This window comes from Thamnophis sirtalis, unplaced genomic scaffold (genome assembly GCF_051295495.1).
Source record: "Thamnophis sirtalis isolate CommonGarterSnake01/CBP01778 unplaced genomic scaffold, rThaSir2_p1.2 scaffold_11, whole genome shotgun sequence".
NCBI lineage: Eukaryota > Metazoa > Chordata > Lepidosauria > Squamata > Natricidae > Thamnophis > Thamnophis sirtalis.
The window spans coordinates 40056402-40071318 of record NW_028261391.1 but is presented as its reverse complement, the minus strand read 5'-3'; the positions used below and the strand labels follow the sequence as shown (position 1 = coordinate 40071318).

The following is a 14917-nucleotide window of genomic DNA, read 5'->3' as shown; positions in this document are numbered from 1 at the left end:
TAAACAAATATTAAAACTGTCATAAATAACTGAAAAAAGATAGAATGTAACTCCCCTCCTCTCCCCTCCAGTATTTACAATATTTAATTAAAGTAGTCTTTTAATTTTTAAAACTATTTATTAATGATTCATTAAAAGGGAGGGATAAGAGTGACCAAGTTCTTTTAAGATCCAGATTGACATTACAACATTATGCATTAAGAATATGACGTTAAGAAACATCTATATAAATAACTACAATAGCATACACATTTTAACAATGTAATCTTTAAACGAATCAGTGACAAAATAGAATAAGAAATAGAATGAAAAATATTATTGCATTATTATCTTCTCTTCCTTCATGGTACTGTATTAATTTGGCAATCTGCATCTTGCGCAAAATGTGGAGGATACAATTACATGAATATTCTTGCTTTTGTGAAAAATGGAAACATAGAATATATCATATGAATATATACAGACTTTCAGAGGAGCCATGGCTATGTATAGGAAAATATGGCCAGCATTACACATAAATATTAAATACATTAAAGAGAGGCAAATATGCATTCATCCTATACATACATACTATAGGTGGTATATGTGTGTCACTTCTCCACTTAGTAGAATTTATAAATTTTCTGATAACTGAATGTTCTGGATTTCCAAACTTTCAGGATATTCACCAAAACCCTAACCTTTTACAAGCTCCAGTTTTGTTGTATTACATAGCACTACTTCTAATTTCCAAGTCTGGTTTGCTCATCAAAATATGGATTAGTTATTCTACCTGCTAACTTCACAAATACACAAGCATTTTGTGGTAGTGCAGTGGTTAGAATATAGTTCTGCAAACTAACTCACTGCTCACTCCAGGAGTTTGCTTCTCACTGGCTCAAGGTTGACTCAGCTTTCCATTCTTTCGAGATCAGTAAAATGAGGACACAGATTGTTGGAGGCAATATGATGACTCATATGTAAACTGCTTAGAGAGGGCTGTAAAGCAATGTAAGTGTAAGTGCTATTATTATTTTGAGTCTAGTATTCCTTTGTATTTCCTATCCATGTGCTCAATTCTATAAAACTTTGCCACAAAGGTTAACATATTAAGGTCAGGATGTAACTTGATATTTCACTTAATCAGCTGAAACTGTTTGGAAGACTTAGACTAAAAATTGCACACCTATACTGAATATTATCCACTGGTAAAAACTAATCTTTAATTTAACCTTAAAACTTAGAATAGGCACATAATCCAAAGAATGAAATATAAACTAAAAGCTGCAAACAGGATTGAGTGCAACCTATCATTTTCCATTATTCCCACAAGCAACTTTTGGGCAAACAAGAGTCTGGCATGTTGACTTTCACTTTAAAGAACAGAGAGCTTTTCATCCTGATGGTGACAGAAAGCAAATCACCTCGCATTCTCAGCAAATTACTTGGAAGAATATTCTGGGGGGCTCTTCTACACATTGCATTGTTTTCAAGTAGTCCAATTTTCCTTTCATATTTTGACCTCATGGAACAACTGAGGAACAACTTTTGAAATAAAAACCATTTTTTGCTGAGTACACAAAGTTGCCCATCTTTGAAAAACAAGGTTCTTAAAGGCTGCCATTTTGTCCAGAAAACACTGGATCTAGCACTGTGGAGTGGTATATGTCCAAGTGCTAGTGCTATATGCTTTCGCCTCCAGTTTCCTAATAATCTTTGTTGCTCTTCTCTGCACTCTTTCTAGAGTCTCAACATGTGATAACCAAAACTAAACGCAGTATTCCAAACGTGCTTACCAGTGTAGTATGAATCTTGATGCTGTTGATGCAGCCTAGAACTGCATTGGCTTTTTTGGCAATTGCAGCTGGAGGACAGTCCTTGCTCATACTTAAGTGGTTGTTCACTAGGACCCCCTTCTCATAGTTACTGCAGTTGAGCCAGTTCAATTTCTTATCGGTTTCTTATCTATTCCTGTTGTAAGTGCAACCAGCTCCTGGCTCCTTTGGATTTTCTGGGGAGGTTTTACTACCTTTCACTTTTAAACTTTCACTGCTTGTCTCTGACTGATAAGACAAAGGAAAAGGAATTTGGGTAAAGATCCAGCAGCTAGTGAAGATCAATCCTGAGCTGTACAGCACATCTTGTTTCTTATTTTAATTCTAAAAAACAATTCTTGGCCTATGGACAAGCTATTCATGCTCTACTGCCTACCTCTCCACACTCCCTATGCAAGTCCAGATCTTTCACCGTCTCTATTTTTCTCTCTTGACCTCCCAGAGAGCAACCACTGTATGTAGCCAACCTTCAGAGGGACCCATGCTTGTGACAGTGATGGGGTGCTCTTGGGGCCAGTGTTCTCTAGTATGTGTGGAAGTAAGGGAAGCAAGAAGAAAGGGGTAGAGACATGCAGCAGAGGAAGAAACTCCTTCCCTATACCCCACTTTCAAAGTTAAAAACATGAAAAAGGAAAGAGGTTGGATTGTATGGTTTAGGAAAGCAAAAGGGAACAGGAGAACAATTTATCAATTTCTGTCACTCCAATTTCTTCACAGCTAACAATGCATCCAAACAATGAAAAGAATGTCTCTATTCATAGATATTACCAGATGGGGCATATGTAAAATCAAACTGACTATATTATTGATAAAAGGGTGTGGAGCTCAATGATAGCATCAAAGACATGGCCAGGTGCTGATTGTGGAACAGATCAGTAACTGCTGAGTTCAAGCTCCAAGTTAAGCTAAGAAGAATAAGAAAGCCAGTAAGTTTTCACTTACTGAACACATGCTCAAGGAGAACATCAAGACTCGCTTTGAAGTTCTGAACCTCATTGACAGAGAATCAAAGGAATTATGGAAGGAACTTAAAGAATGAGTTAAAGATGAATATAAAAAACTTCCTAAAATGACAAAAGAGAAGAAAGCAAACTGGATGTCAGAACAAACCATTAAAATTGCCAAAAAGAGAAGTCAAAGCCAAGAAAGACAAAAATCTTAGGAACTTAAAGAGTTTCAAAGAACTAACAGAAGAGACAAGAACCAGTATTACAACAACATCTGTATAAAGACACTGAAAATAAAAATAAAGAAACATGGAAAAACAAGTCTAGTCTTTCAAAATATCTTTGAACTCAGGAGATTCCAACCTCAAATTCGTTTGCTAAAGGATGTCAGCTAACAGTAACTGCTTTAAAAGAGATCAAAGGAAGATGGAACTAGTATGTTGAAACACTATATAATAAATATATCAACATTTCTAAGTATCTAAGATACTTTACAAGATATTGTTTACTTACAAGAATCTCTAGTACTACAAGGTGGTGTTTGATCAGTACTCTGGTTATTACCAAGTCGGAAAGCAACAGGAATTGATGGGATAGTTAGTTAAATATTGTAAGCAACAGAAGAAAAACCACGCAAGATGCTAATCAAGATAATCTGGCGAACAGTATAGTGGCCAATCAATTGGAAGAGGTCAATATACATTCCAATGCAAAAAAGGAGTCTCAGCAGGATGTGTAAACTATTGTACAATGGTCTTAATTACACATGGTAGCAAAATAATGCTTACTATCAGACAACTAAGATTAGGGCCCTAGATGGAAGAAGAGATGAGAGATTCTCAAGATGGCTTTAAAAAAGCCTGAAGATAAGATTACAGCTAAGAGCCAAGGTGGCGCAGTGGTTAAATGCAGCACTGCAGGCTACTGCTAGATCAGCAGGTCAGCGGTTCAAATCTCACCGGCTCAGGGTTGACTCAGCCTTCCATCCTTCCGAGGTGGGTAAAATGAGGACCCAGATTGTTGGGGGCAATATGCTGACTCTCTGTAAACCGCTTAGAGAGGCCTGAAAGGCCTATGAAGCGGTATATAAGTCTACTGCTATTGCTATTGCTATTGCTGATGCATTCTGGTTAATTAAAAAAGCCAAAGAATATTCAAAAAACCTCTGAGTATACTGTGAACGGCCAAGAAAACTGATTTGATCATTGAACAAATCAATCTAGAATTCTCACTTGAGGCACAAATGACCAATCTCAAATGATCCTACTCTGGACACATTTATGTGAAGGCTCAGCTCATTGGAAAAAGGCTCCAATGCTGGGAAATGTATGTTGGAAGAAATGTTCTTCTGGTTTCGGCTCCAAGTGAGGAAAAAGACACTGGAGACATGGAGGCTGCTTGGAAAGATGGTTTAATGGTGGACAGGACCACATGGCTTGAGTCCTGAACAGAAAAGGTGATCACATGCTTCAATGTTGGTGGAGAAGAGAAGGGAAGGCAAAAGGGAAGAAGAGAAGCTGAGTCCCTGGTTTTATCCCCCTCTGGCCTTTGATCTTGAGCTTGTGTTCTGATTGGTTGTCAGACTCCCGTGAAGCCATGCAGGGGCAACTCTCTAGGCTGCGTTTTGAATCCAGGTTTGGTTGAGTTCTCAGATGCCATGTGGTGAGTTGGGTAAAGGGTCATGCCTTAATCCCATCACTCTGGAGTTGAAGGAGAGAACTCTTTATTATGTAAAGTGGACTAGCTCAGGGTTTAATGGTTCATTGACAAAGGGGCATGGGCAGGAAGCTGCAGGCAGCTATTCTGTCTTTTAAAACATGTTTCTTTCTTTTCACATCCAGAGAAATATTCTGCCTTTTCAATATTTCCTAGGATATTTTATTTTTCTGGGAGAGGGCTGGGTGATAACTTCCTACAAGTAGAAGGAAAGAAAAGAAGAAGATAGCCAGCAAATAGTGCTGAGTTGTTACAGCCCAACTCAGCACTATCAGGAAATATGAAAGAACAGATTAGGGGTACTATGGAGAGCCGAGGTGGCGCAGTGGTTAGAGTGCAGTACTTCAGGCCACTTCAGCTGACTGCTATCTGCAGTTCAGCGGTTCAAATCTCACCGGCTCAAGGTTGACTCAGCCTTCCATCCTTCCGAGGTGGGTGAAATGAGGACCCAGACTGTGGGGGCGATATGCTGACTCTGTAAACCGCTTAGAGAGGGCTGAAAGCCCTATGAAGCGGTATATAAGTCTAACTGCTATTGCTATTGTCTTGAAAAAAATCCACAAAGCTCCTAAGGATCAGAAATAACTTGATGATGTATAATCAATTAGATGTTGAATAGTTCATCCCTGTGTCATTCTTCAAAGACTCTTACTTATCTTATTTATGCATGAGGCTTAGCATTTTTTGCTACTTATGCTTCCATCAATTCATAGTTAACTGTTGCAAGCAGGCTTTCCTCTTATTTGTTTGGCCCAGACTACGACAGAAGTGTTAAGGAGATGAAGTACAAATGGGAGAAATCAGATATGCTACTTTTGAATGTAGGGGAAAAACGCTGAATAGAAGTAAGAGGGGGGGGGGAAGCAAGTATTTTAAATAATGAAAAAGGGCGAGTTCCATCCACCAACCCGAAGGGCAGGAGACAAACATGGTTAATGTACAAGCAGTGCAATTATTGTGAACACAAATAATGCCCAAGTAAGCTATCAAGGGCAACAGTTCAGCGGATAAGCCCTCCGTGGAGCGGAAAACAAACCTCCCCGCCTGCCTGCTTCAACTCCGGAGACGGCTTACAACTAACCCTTCCCCTGCAATGGTTGCACAGCTTGTGCGCCGTCGTTAAAGGGCGTGGCCACGACGAGGGGGAGGGAGTTAGATGGTTAAGTCCCGCCTCTGGCTGCCGCTCTCCGCGGGGAGTGGGATGGAGATGATGGCGCCTGCGCCTGGAGTCGTTGTGGGAAACGCGTCGGAAGTTCCCAAGCCAACCTTAGCCAAGAGACCTGAGAAGTCCGATGGTTGTGCGGAGACCATGAAATTGACTCGTAAAGCGGTTCTGTCTCGAGCGAAAGCTACGAGCCTTGCAGGGGTCCGCAAGCTCAATTGCTGGTGAGGAGGAGGAGGAGGAGGTGGCGGCCTTTTATATTAACTGCAGTTTTCGGCGTTCCTCGCCATTGGCCGTGGCGGCTGGGATGCTGGTCGCTGTAGTTTCAGCGAGGACTTGGAAAGCTTCTGCTCCTCGCTTTTGTTTGCTTCGTTGTCTTGCAATGGCCACCGAAAGGTCGAGATAGTCGACCGAGAGGTCTAGTGATGAGAAACGTGTGGCTTGCAGAATTATGATAAAGGCTTTGCCCAGCGAGAAGTGAATTCCTGAAATCGTTGTAGTCTCTCTTCTGATTTCTAAATCCAGAGTGGTTGAAAAGGGAAAGAGTTCCGCCCCAGTAACCATTAAAGCCACTGTGTAAACATTAATTGAAATGGGTATTATATCCCAATTCAGTATTTTTATTTTGTGTTTTGCAGGATTAAAAATCACAATTAATTATCTGTTTATTCATTTTTTTTCATTACTCTTTGCTACTTTTTAGTTCCTAGCCTTCACTTCACCACTTCTCTTTCCCTTGCATCCACTGATCAAGTGTGTGGCATAAAAAAAGATAGTAAAACTTGACTTTGGTCCATCCAAGGAGAAGCTTTGGCCCCCCAAAATAAGTCTCTGTGCTGTGTTTTGCTTCTGGGTTGCCTCCTAATAGTATTCACCCTGCAAACACCCTAACAAATACTTTTTTTTAATTAGATAACATACATGCTTATTACTATATCTCTTATTTTTCTTTTCCTCCTTTTTCTCAACAATAGTAGTTCTTTCACTTCCTTCCAAAAATATTCTGAAGTTATCATTCAGAAATATCCTTCACTTATCCCCACCTGTCGGTTTTGTTTTCTTCTGTCTGAAATATCGTAGATTCCGAATTGTTACATAAGACATTGTAAAATCAGTCAGAATAGAGACTTCTGCTTTCATTCATTCAAATTATATGTTTCCTGGGCATAAGGACTAGAGTGGCTGCTCTGCTGTGGTTACAGCTGTTGTCTGTAGATCCTGTTTCTGTTTAACATCTATCCAGAAATGTGGGGTAATAGCTCTTTCCCATTATCATGCACACACTTGTTGGCTTAGCTACAGTGTGGTTACAAATAGTTTGACTTGCACATAGATAGAAACTCTTTTACAGAATAGATAAATTTCAAAGGCTTTCCAGTTGCATGGAATAGTATATGTACACCTACGAGCACAGACATATTGAAGAGAAGTCAACAAGATGTACACAGCAGGTCATAAGTAGGCTACGCTGTCTTTCACAGGCTTACTAAAAGCACAAAAGGCATTTGTAGAGGGCTCAAATTGTTCTTTCCTATATGGCTTTCCATAGTGTGAATATTGCTGTAGTTAATATACTATTTTATACATCCTTTTTAAATGTGTTCTTCTTTTTCAGGGGAACCCGTATCTCAGATGTAAGTACCATTTCTAAGTTTCTAATATGTAAGAAATGGAAATAATTGTTGGTTGTCTCTCATAATCTGTTCCCAGCAGGGGATTGTAAATGGTTGTCAGCTATTTTCTGACTTGACTGAAATCAAAAGATACTAAATCCAGGGAAGAAGCAAAGACTCATTGGTTGGTACTTTGCCTCTTTCTCTTTGGAAAAGTAGATATTAGAGGGCTGAGGAGCTGGCAGTGGTGTAATTTTGAGCTTTAGCCACACATACCTCATGCTGAAACTGCCTGTGAGAAGAGATATAGGGGGTTGACTCATCATTTGGAGATGTTATATCACTGTGATTTATCTTGCTTGATTGACAGAGAGTTTCAATGGACTCTCAGTTGCACTATATATCTGAACTGTCATTCAGGAAAGCACAAGTCATAATGTATGTTTGTTTGGAACAGGTTCAAGCCCTAGGATATAAAGGATTTTTTTTAAATCTGCTTTTATATTTGAGAGCAGTTTCTTAACCTTACCATTCTTAAGATGCATAGACTTCAATTCCCAGAAGGCCTTAGCCTTCCCCAGCTGATTGGGGAATTCTAGGAGTTAAAGTCCACACATCTTAAAGGTACCAAGGTTCAGAAACATTGTTCTAAGGAATAACTATTCTTGAAATTCTGGAAAATAGCACTCAGTAATAATGTAGGTTTCTTTGAAATAGAAAAACTATAAATTCAACTGATCTCTGTAGATATTTAGATTCAGTGCATTTTGGCCTCAATTGACATAAGAATGTCGTAATATGGAGCTTTTGTTACAGATGCTTAAATACAGTATTTCTAATCAATCAATTAATTACATATATTTGTTCCTTCTCCTTGCAAGACTGAAGTTTTGCTAATATTTTGTTTTCTTTTCTTTTTAATTATCTAGATCTCAATCTGCCATCAGCTTCCTAATGTTGAAGTGGTCACGTTCAGGTGTGTATTAGAAGGGTGGCTGACTAAATAAAAGCCAAGGAAAATCAGTGGTCTTTCTTTCAACGTGGAACCTGAAAAGAAGTCCTTACTATCTCTTAAGCATTCAGGCAATGTGCTTTTTAAATCATTGTGCCTTTATGTATCATTTTTAAGCTTAGCAAAAATTTCAAACTTCTTTAGCAATATCTATACATAATTGTTCAGTAAAAATTCATACAGTGGTATTATTTCATTTTTGGATCATGCATGTGTAGTCTCATGTTTCTACATTATGTGCCTAACCTACCGCTCCAGCTATACTATACTCTCTTTTCTAGGCTTTAAATTTAAGCGACCCCCAGGGGGAGAGCCTTCTCTGTGGGAGCACCTTCCCTCTGGAATGAGCTGCCCCCGGAGCTTTGTATAATCCCCGACCTCCGGTCCTTCCAACGCACCCTAAAAAGTTGGCTTTTCCAGCAAGCCGGCCGGGCCTGAACAAAATAAAATAAATGATTCATTATTGTTAATTTTAATTGAATTTTTAAATGTTATTGTTAATCTTACTTGGGTTTATTTTTTGGATATTCTATCTATTTTTTTTAACTTTTGTAATATGTGTTTTTTTTTAATGTTGTACGCCGCCCTGAGTCCTTTGGGAGAAGGGCGGCATATAAATCAAACAAACAAACAAACAAATTATTGTTATTTTTATTTAATAACACCAGATCACAAGGAAGGAAATTACAGATCTTCATTTTTCATTTCATTAACTGTACATCATTCAAATCATTCTTGAGCACCCTACCTGTTTATCTATTATATATATATATATATTTAGTGTCACAACCCCTGGTATGCTCCAACTATGGGAGGAAGCTAACTGCTTCCATTTCTGTCAATCGGCTCGTCACAAGAGTCCATCACGACAGAAACCCAATATTTTTACTGTTGCCTTTTGTACATTTGTGTTGTATTTTTGCTGATAAATAAATCCCAGTAAGGGTATGGCTAGCTGATGAGAGCTAAATAGCTTGAAATAGATCTATACTAGTCTCCCTTGATTTATTTATCAGCAAAAATACAACACACATATATAGCTTGAAATAGATCTATACTAGTCTCCCTTGATTTATTTATCAGCAAAAATACAATACAATACAATACAACACAACACCACACACACACACACACACACACACACACACACACACATATATTTGCTGTCTATGTGTGTATGTACATATCATTTCAGGAATTTATTTTTGACCCCTCTCTGATCTCTCTCTATAAGTGCACATTATCATAACTCTGTACTTTGTATCCCAGATTTATCTTCTTTCACTTTCTTTCTTTTTTCAATGCATTTTTAGTTACTGACCCAATCTCTACTCCTAGGTTCAGTAATAATAGCACTCAAGACTTGTATTCTCTTAGGAAATGGGTAATTTTGAATATCAGTGTGTACAGTCTGATGCTATAATTCTGGTTTCAAAATGTTGAAAATGTAACAGACAATGTAAATGTAATAATCTGACTATTTTTCTTTGTCCTCTTCTTGTTCATGGTTTCAGATGTTCTATGGAACCATAAGAAAGGGCACAAACACACATTTATCCACCTGCCCAAGATTTTGGTGTTGCACAAAGAATTGTAGTTGTTAATGCTGCCCTTGTTTTTTTCTCTAGTGCAAATAATATCTGCAGTCTGGAACCTTTTAACCAGTGTGAGAAGCTAACTGAGCTTTACCTCAGGAGAAACTGTATTTCAAACCTCCATGAGCTGTTCCACTTGAAAAAACTGCCCCGCCTGAGAATCCTCTGGATGTCTGAGAATCCCTGCTGTGGCTCTGACCACCATCGCTACAGAATGACAGTTCTGCGTAATCTTCCTAGTCTCCAGAAGCTTGACAATAAGAGTGTGTATAGCAGCACATTTCTTGGTGGTAGTGTGTGAAACACTTAAGAATTGTGTGTCAAAATGAGATTTAACTTTGAATTAATATTTCTTTGAACTAATGATGGGAGGGTATTAATTTATTGTTTCATATGAAAACAACTCCTTGCCAAGAACAATTAGATATCCCTTTAATATCCTGATGAGCAACCATTGAGCAGTATGCAGCCCTCCCCAGCTTACCGTCTATAACCCTCAGAGAAAATGAATTTTTTTCAGTCTTTCCTGTGGGGAAGTTTTGGAGCAGGACAAAATGAACGCCACGGAGCTCGCATTATATGGAGCTCAAAAGAATATTAATGTTCTTTCAGTTAACTTATAATTAAGTCCATGCTATTCTTGTCTTGTGTAAATAAATATTTGCTGTTGAAATGCATATTTAAACTTCAGAAAATTAAAAAAAGTGGCAACAAATTCTGGCTCCTCATACTTTATTACTTCTCTAGTTTTATAAAATTTGGGACCCGTTTATTAATGGAAAAGTATTTTTGATAAATTCATTCTTAATATATTCTTAGTTTCAAATATGAAAAAGCAGTTAATTTCTATAGTTATCAATTCACAAAATAGCAGTAGACTTAACTATATTGGAAGAATGGTATATAGGTAAAGGTTTTATAATCAAAGGAGCCTTTCTTCTTGTACTAATAAATACATCGTATAATATATAGGACTATATCAAACATGCTATAAGTTTCAATTTAATATGAAGAGCCCTGAGGATGCAGTGGTTAAAGTGCAGTAATGCAGGCTAACTCTGCCTACAGCCAGGAGTTTGACCCTGACGGGGTTCAAGAGCATGCTGTAAAGCACTATGAGGTGCTATATAAGTGCTATTGCTATGATGAATCTGCTTGGAATACTTTTTATTTTTTAAAAAAATTTTTTATTGCTGTATACTGTTGAGAGTTCTCTGGGGTGGGATGGATTATGAACAGTGTAAGAACAAATAAGTAATACTGCTCCCTCTTTGGCTTTTGTTTGATTTGTATAGTGGTGACAGAGGAAGAACTGTCACATGCACTAGTACAAGGAGAAGAGATAACAGCACCCCCAGTTACAACAGATGTAGACAGCTGCTGCCAATACTCTAACACTGAGTCCAGCACGACAGAGTGTACGACAGAAAATGAACTCATGAACATCAGCACTGAACTTGAGGAGACAAAGTGAGGAGAGTTCTGTTATGTGTTGTTAGCATTTATTTTCTGGACTTAATTTATGAAGAATACTTTGTCCAACATGTGATTCAATCAGGAGTGAAAAATACACTCACTTTTGTAAATCAATAAATTGGAATATGAGAAGGGATTCCATGATTTTTAAGTATGCAGAAACATGTAATTTTTTTGTGCAGCATCTATGTGTTCCTCTTTAAATATAGTTCGTTGCATCTTACATGTTAATAGAACTTTGCATGAAGTCATTCTTTTACTTATATTCTTTCTGTGCAGTAAAATCCGTAAGCAGCTTGGTATGAAGCCTGTTGTTCCGAAAGATACATTTTCACCCAAAGAAGTAGATGGTACCCGCCCAAGATGGGTGAGTAGAAGAGTCTTCACCATCCCAAAAATCTGTATTTTGAATCATATGATGTATTTGTCTTGCACTAAACGTATAAAACTCAAGTAATAATCAGCTTAGCTCAGCTGCATTGTTAACAGTGAAAGAATTGAGAAGACAGCAGCAGAAAATTAATGCTGTCTCTGCAAAGAGGCTGAAGAAACAGTGACCACCTAGTTAGCTGTTGCAAGACAACTCGTTATAAACCCAATGGCATGACAAAGTAACAACAGTAGTGCAATGGAATAGCTGCAAGAAATACCACTTGCCTACAAGCAAGAACTGGTGTAATAGAAGTAAAGAAGAAGTAATAGAAAACGAAGAAACTGAAGTGCTCTGGGACAGACAAGTACCTGCCACATAACATCCCAGATTTAACAATTGTCAATAAGTAAGTCAAAAAAATCCAGACAGTGAACTAGCAGTACTTGGAGACAGCCAAATAGAAGAGAAAAAAACTGAAGAAAATAGCAAAATATAAGGATCTGCAAATACAGGTAGAGTGATTGTGATAAAAGAAAGCAAAGATAGTATCTGTTGTAATAGAGCGCCTTGGGTACAATCCCAAAGCATCTGGAGCACCATACGAATACCATTGGAATGGACAAAATCTTCATTACGGTTGATTGCACAGTCAGACAGATGTTTAGACTGGTTTGGGTATTTTTATCCACCTTCATGTCCTTCCCAAAGACATGGGATAGAGATGTTGTTGTTTGATGGTGTTAAAGTTATTATGGCAGGATGTAAGCCGTTTCAAGTAAACTTGCCCTTTGCAATTGACTGATGGTAATGATGTCAATAACAGTGTTCAAGTGGTACTCAATATTTTTTTGGGGAATTGCACTCTATTACTGTTGGTACCTAGTTTGCTTTCTTTTGCCATACTTGTTCCAATTATATGGTGCCATTGATAAATCTATCTTCTGTGAAATTCAGTTGTATTCCTAGAATAATTTGTTTGAATATGTGAGAACAGATTGGAGGAAAACGGTAAGGTACAGGTAGTCGTCGACTTAAAAGCATTCATTTAATGACCATTTAAAATTAGAACACTACTGAAAAAAGTGATTTATGAACTGCTTTTCACATGACTGTTCCAGCACCCCCCTGGTCATGTGATCAACATTTGCTTACTTGGCCTCTGGTTCATATTTATGATGGATTGCAGAGTCCTTTTCTGACCTTTTGATAAGCAAAGTCAATTGGGAAGCCATAGTGACTTAGCAACCATGTTACTAACTTAACAAGTGCAGTGATTCACTTAACAACTATGGCAAGAAAGGTCATAAAATGGAGCAAAACTCACTTAATTGTCTTTTAGAAACAGACACGTTGGGCTCAATTGTGGTCATAAGTCAAAGACTACCCATAGTAATAATAAGAGGACTAGGTAGCATCTGCACAGTAATTAATTCTATGATCTGCTCTGATTTTGTTTTTTGTCGCCTTGATTAACAGAATAATATCCTCAATGCCATCATGTTACTTCTAGAAGAGCTGGATTCAGAGGGTTTAGAAGTCATCCATCAAACAGTTGGAAACAAACTCCAAGCCTTGCAGAAAAAGGAACTCCATGAGGACCGATAGCACATCCAAGGAACTGTTTCTGGATCAGCAAAATTTCACTAGCTCTACTAGGATCCTTTGTATATTGTTGGACTTCCCATGAGAATGGATGATTTTGTACAGAAAAACAAAACAAGCACATCTTGTGTTGCATGTGCTTAGAACCATGTTTGACAGTAACTTTTTCACCTACAATTTATGTGCCTGCATTTTACAACTATTATTCCACCTTCCACAATGATTGGCAGCAGAGATTCCAAATAAGCAAGTATAGATTATGTCTATTTGTAGACAAAAAAAGGACTTATCATTTGGAAGAGGATGTACTTCATGTCTTGCTAGTACCTTCCTGCTGGAAGAATCATGCCTAGACGTGTTTACCCATGCCTTTGTAAGACCAAACCTGTGATATATCTGACTTGGTTAGACCTGGTGGCCTTCCCTAATATCCCAATATTGGAGCAAGTCTAAGCTTCATGACTCTTCCTTTTCCTCCTCCATTAAATAGTGTTTGACAATCCTGGTCTCAAAACCAGAATTTCATAAGTTAAAATTCATAAAAAGAAAATCATTGAATGTTTAAATTAAAAGCTAGAAGCCAAGTCTTTGCTGTCATCATTTCTCCTCCATTAAGTAACTTGAAATTTATTTGGGGGGGGGGGATATCCCTTGCAACTCAGTTTCACTTACATTCCACTTAAAGGTAAGGTAAAGGTACCCCTTGCACATATGTGTTAGCTGTTCCTGACTCTAGGGGGCGATGCTTATCTCGTTACAAAGCACTGTCTGAAGAAGTCTCTCTGGACATGTGGCCGGCATGACTAAACACCAAAGGCACATGGATCACTCTTACCTTCCCACCAAAGGTGGTTTCTATTTTTTCTAATTGCATTTTTACATGCTTTCAACCTGCTAGGTTGGCGGAAGCTGGGACAAGTAACGGGAGCTCACTCCATTACATGGCATTAGGGATTCGAACCGCCGAACTGCCAACCTTTCTGATCGACAACCTCAGCGTCTTAGCCACTGTGTCCCTACATTCCATTTACATCTTATAAATATGAAGGTTTCTTTCAGTCTATGAAGTAAAGCCTTCTAAAAAATAAAGGCTTCATGGAGGGGAAGAGGATACACCACCACTGTCAGCATTAAACTCTGCTGAGCAAAGTTCAGTATTATTTGAGATAGTGGGTCCTTTAGCCGCTCTAGTCTGTCAAAATATGTCTAGTGCAGGAGACCCACTATGCCATGAAATAAGTAAAAATTCCTTCTATAATATTAACATAGTTTTGATTATTGACTGTGCTTAAAGTTATGTACTTTTTTGCTGATTATTTATAGAACACTGATCCAGATCAGTGTTTATCTCAGGATGTATAGGATTATCTGGCCCTTACTAAAACTTGGTTTGCAACAGGTTCCATTTGTAACTTGGGATTTCTTGCTTCTGTTAAAACATTTATGGGGTGATGTTACAACACATGAAAATAAATTTTACTTTTCAGTCTAAAAATATTAAGTTGGTGGGAAAATGGTGCCTGGTTTTTTTTTTGAGCAGCTTCACCTATTTGATTAAAACTGCTGGCAAAAATATTTGTAAGCTAAGTGACCGAGTGATGTATAGG

General features: G+C 38.1%; 1 protein-coding gene across 1 annotated transcript; it reads left to right on the top strand.

Annotated features, from left to right (window-relative positions):
- Positions 1–5672: 5672 nt before the first annotated feature.
- Positions 5673–13894, top strand: CFAP410 (cilia and flagella associated protein 410). The gene is made up of 7 exons (XM_087725575.1): positions 5673–5863; positions 7255–7273; positions 8182–8228; positions 9893–10122; positions 11155–11329; positions 11615–11702; positions 13185–13894. The coding sequence occupies exons 1-7, from the start codon at positions 5679–5681 to the stop codon at positions 13311–13313; spliced, it is 873 nt and encodes a 290-aa protein (XP_087581701.1). The 5' UTR covers positions 5673–5678; the 3' UTR covers positions 13314–13894.
- The last annotated feature ends 1023 nt before the right edge of the window (positions 13895–14917 follow it).

Coding starts and splice junctions, on each gene's coding strand:
- CFAP410 (XM_087725575.1), top strand. CDS start 5,679: ATGGAGATGATGGCGCCTGCGCCTGGAGTCGTTGTGGGAAACGCGTCG. Junction 11,330..11,614: donor ACTGAACTTGAGGAGACAAA/GTGAGGAGAGTT, acceptor CTTTCTGTGCAG/TAAAATCCGTAAGCAGCTTG. Junction 11,703..13,184: donor ATGGTACCCGCCCAAGATGG/GTGAGTAGAAGA, acceptor CTTGATTAACAG/AATAATATCCTCAATGCCAT.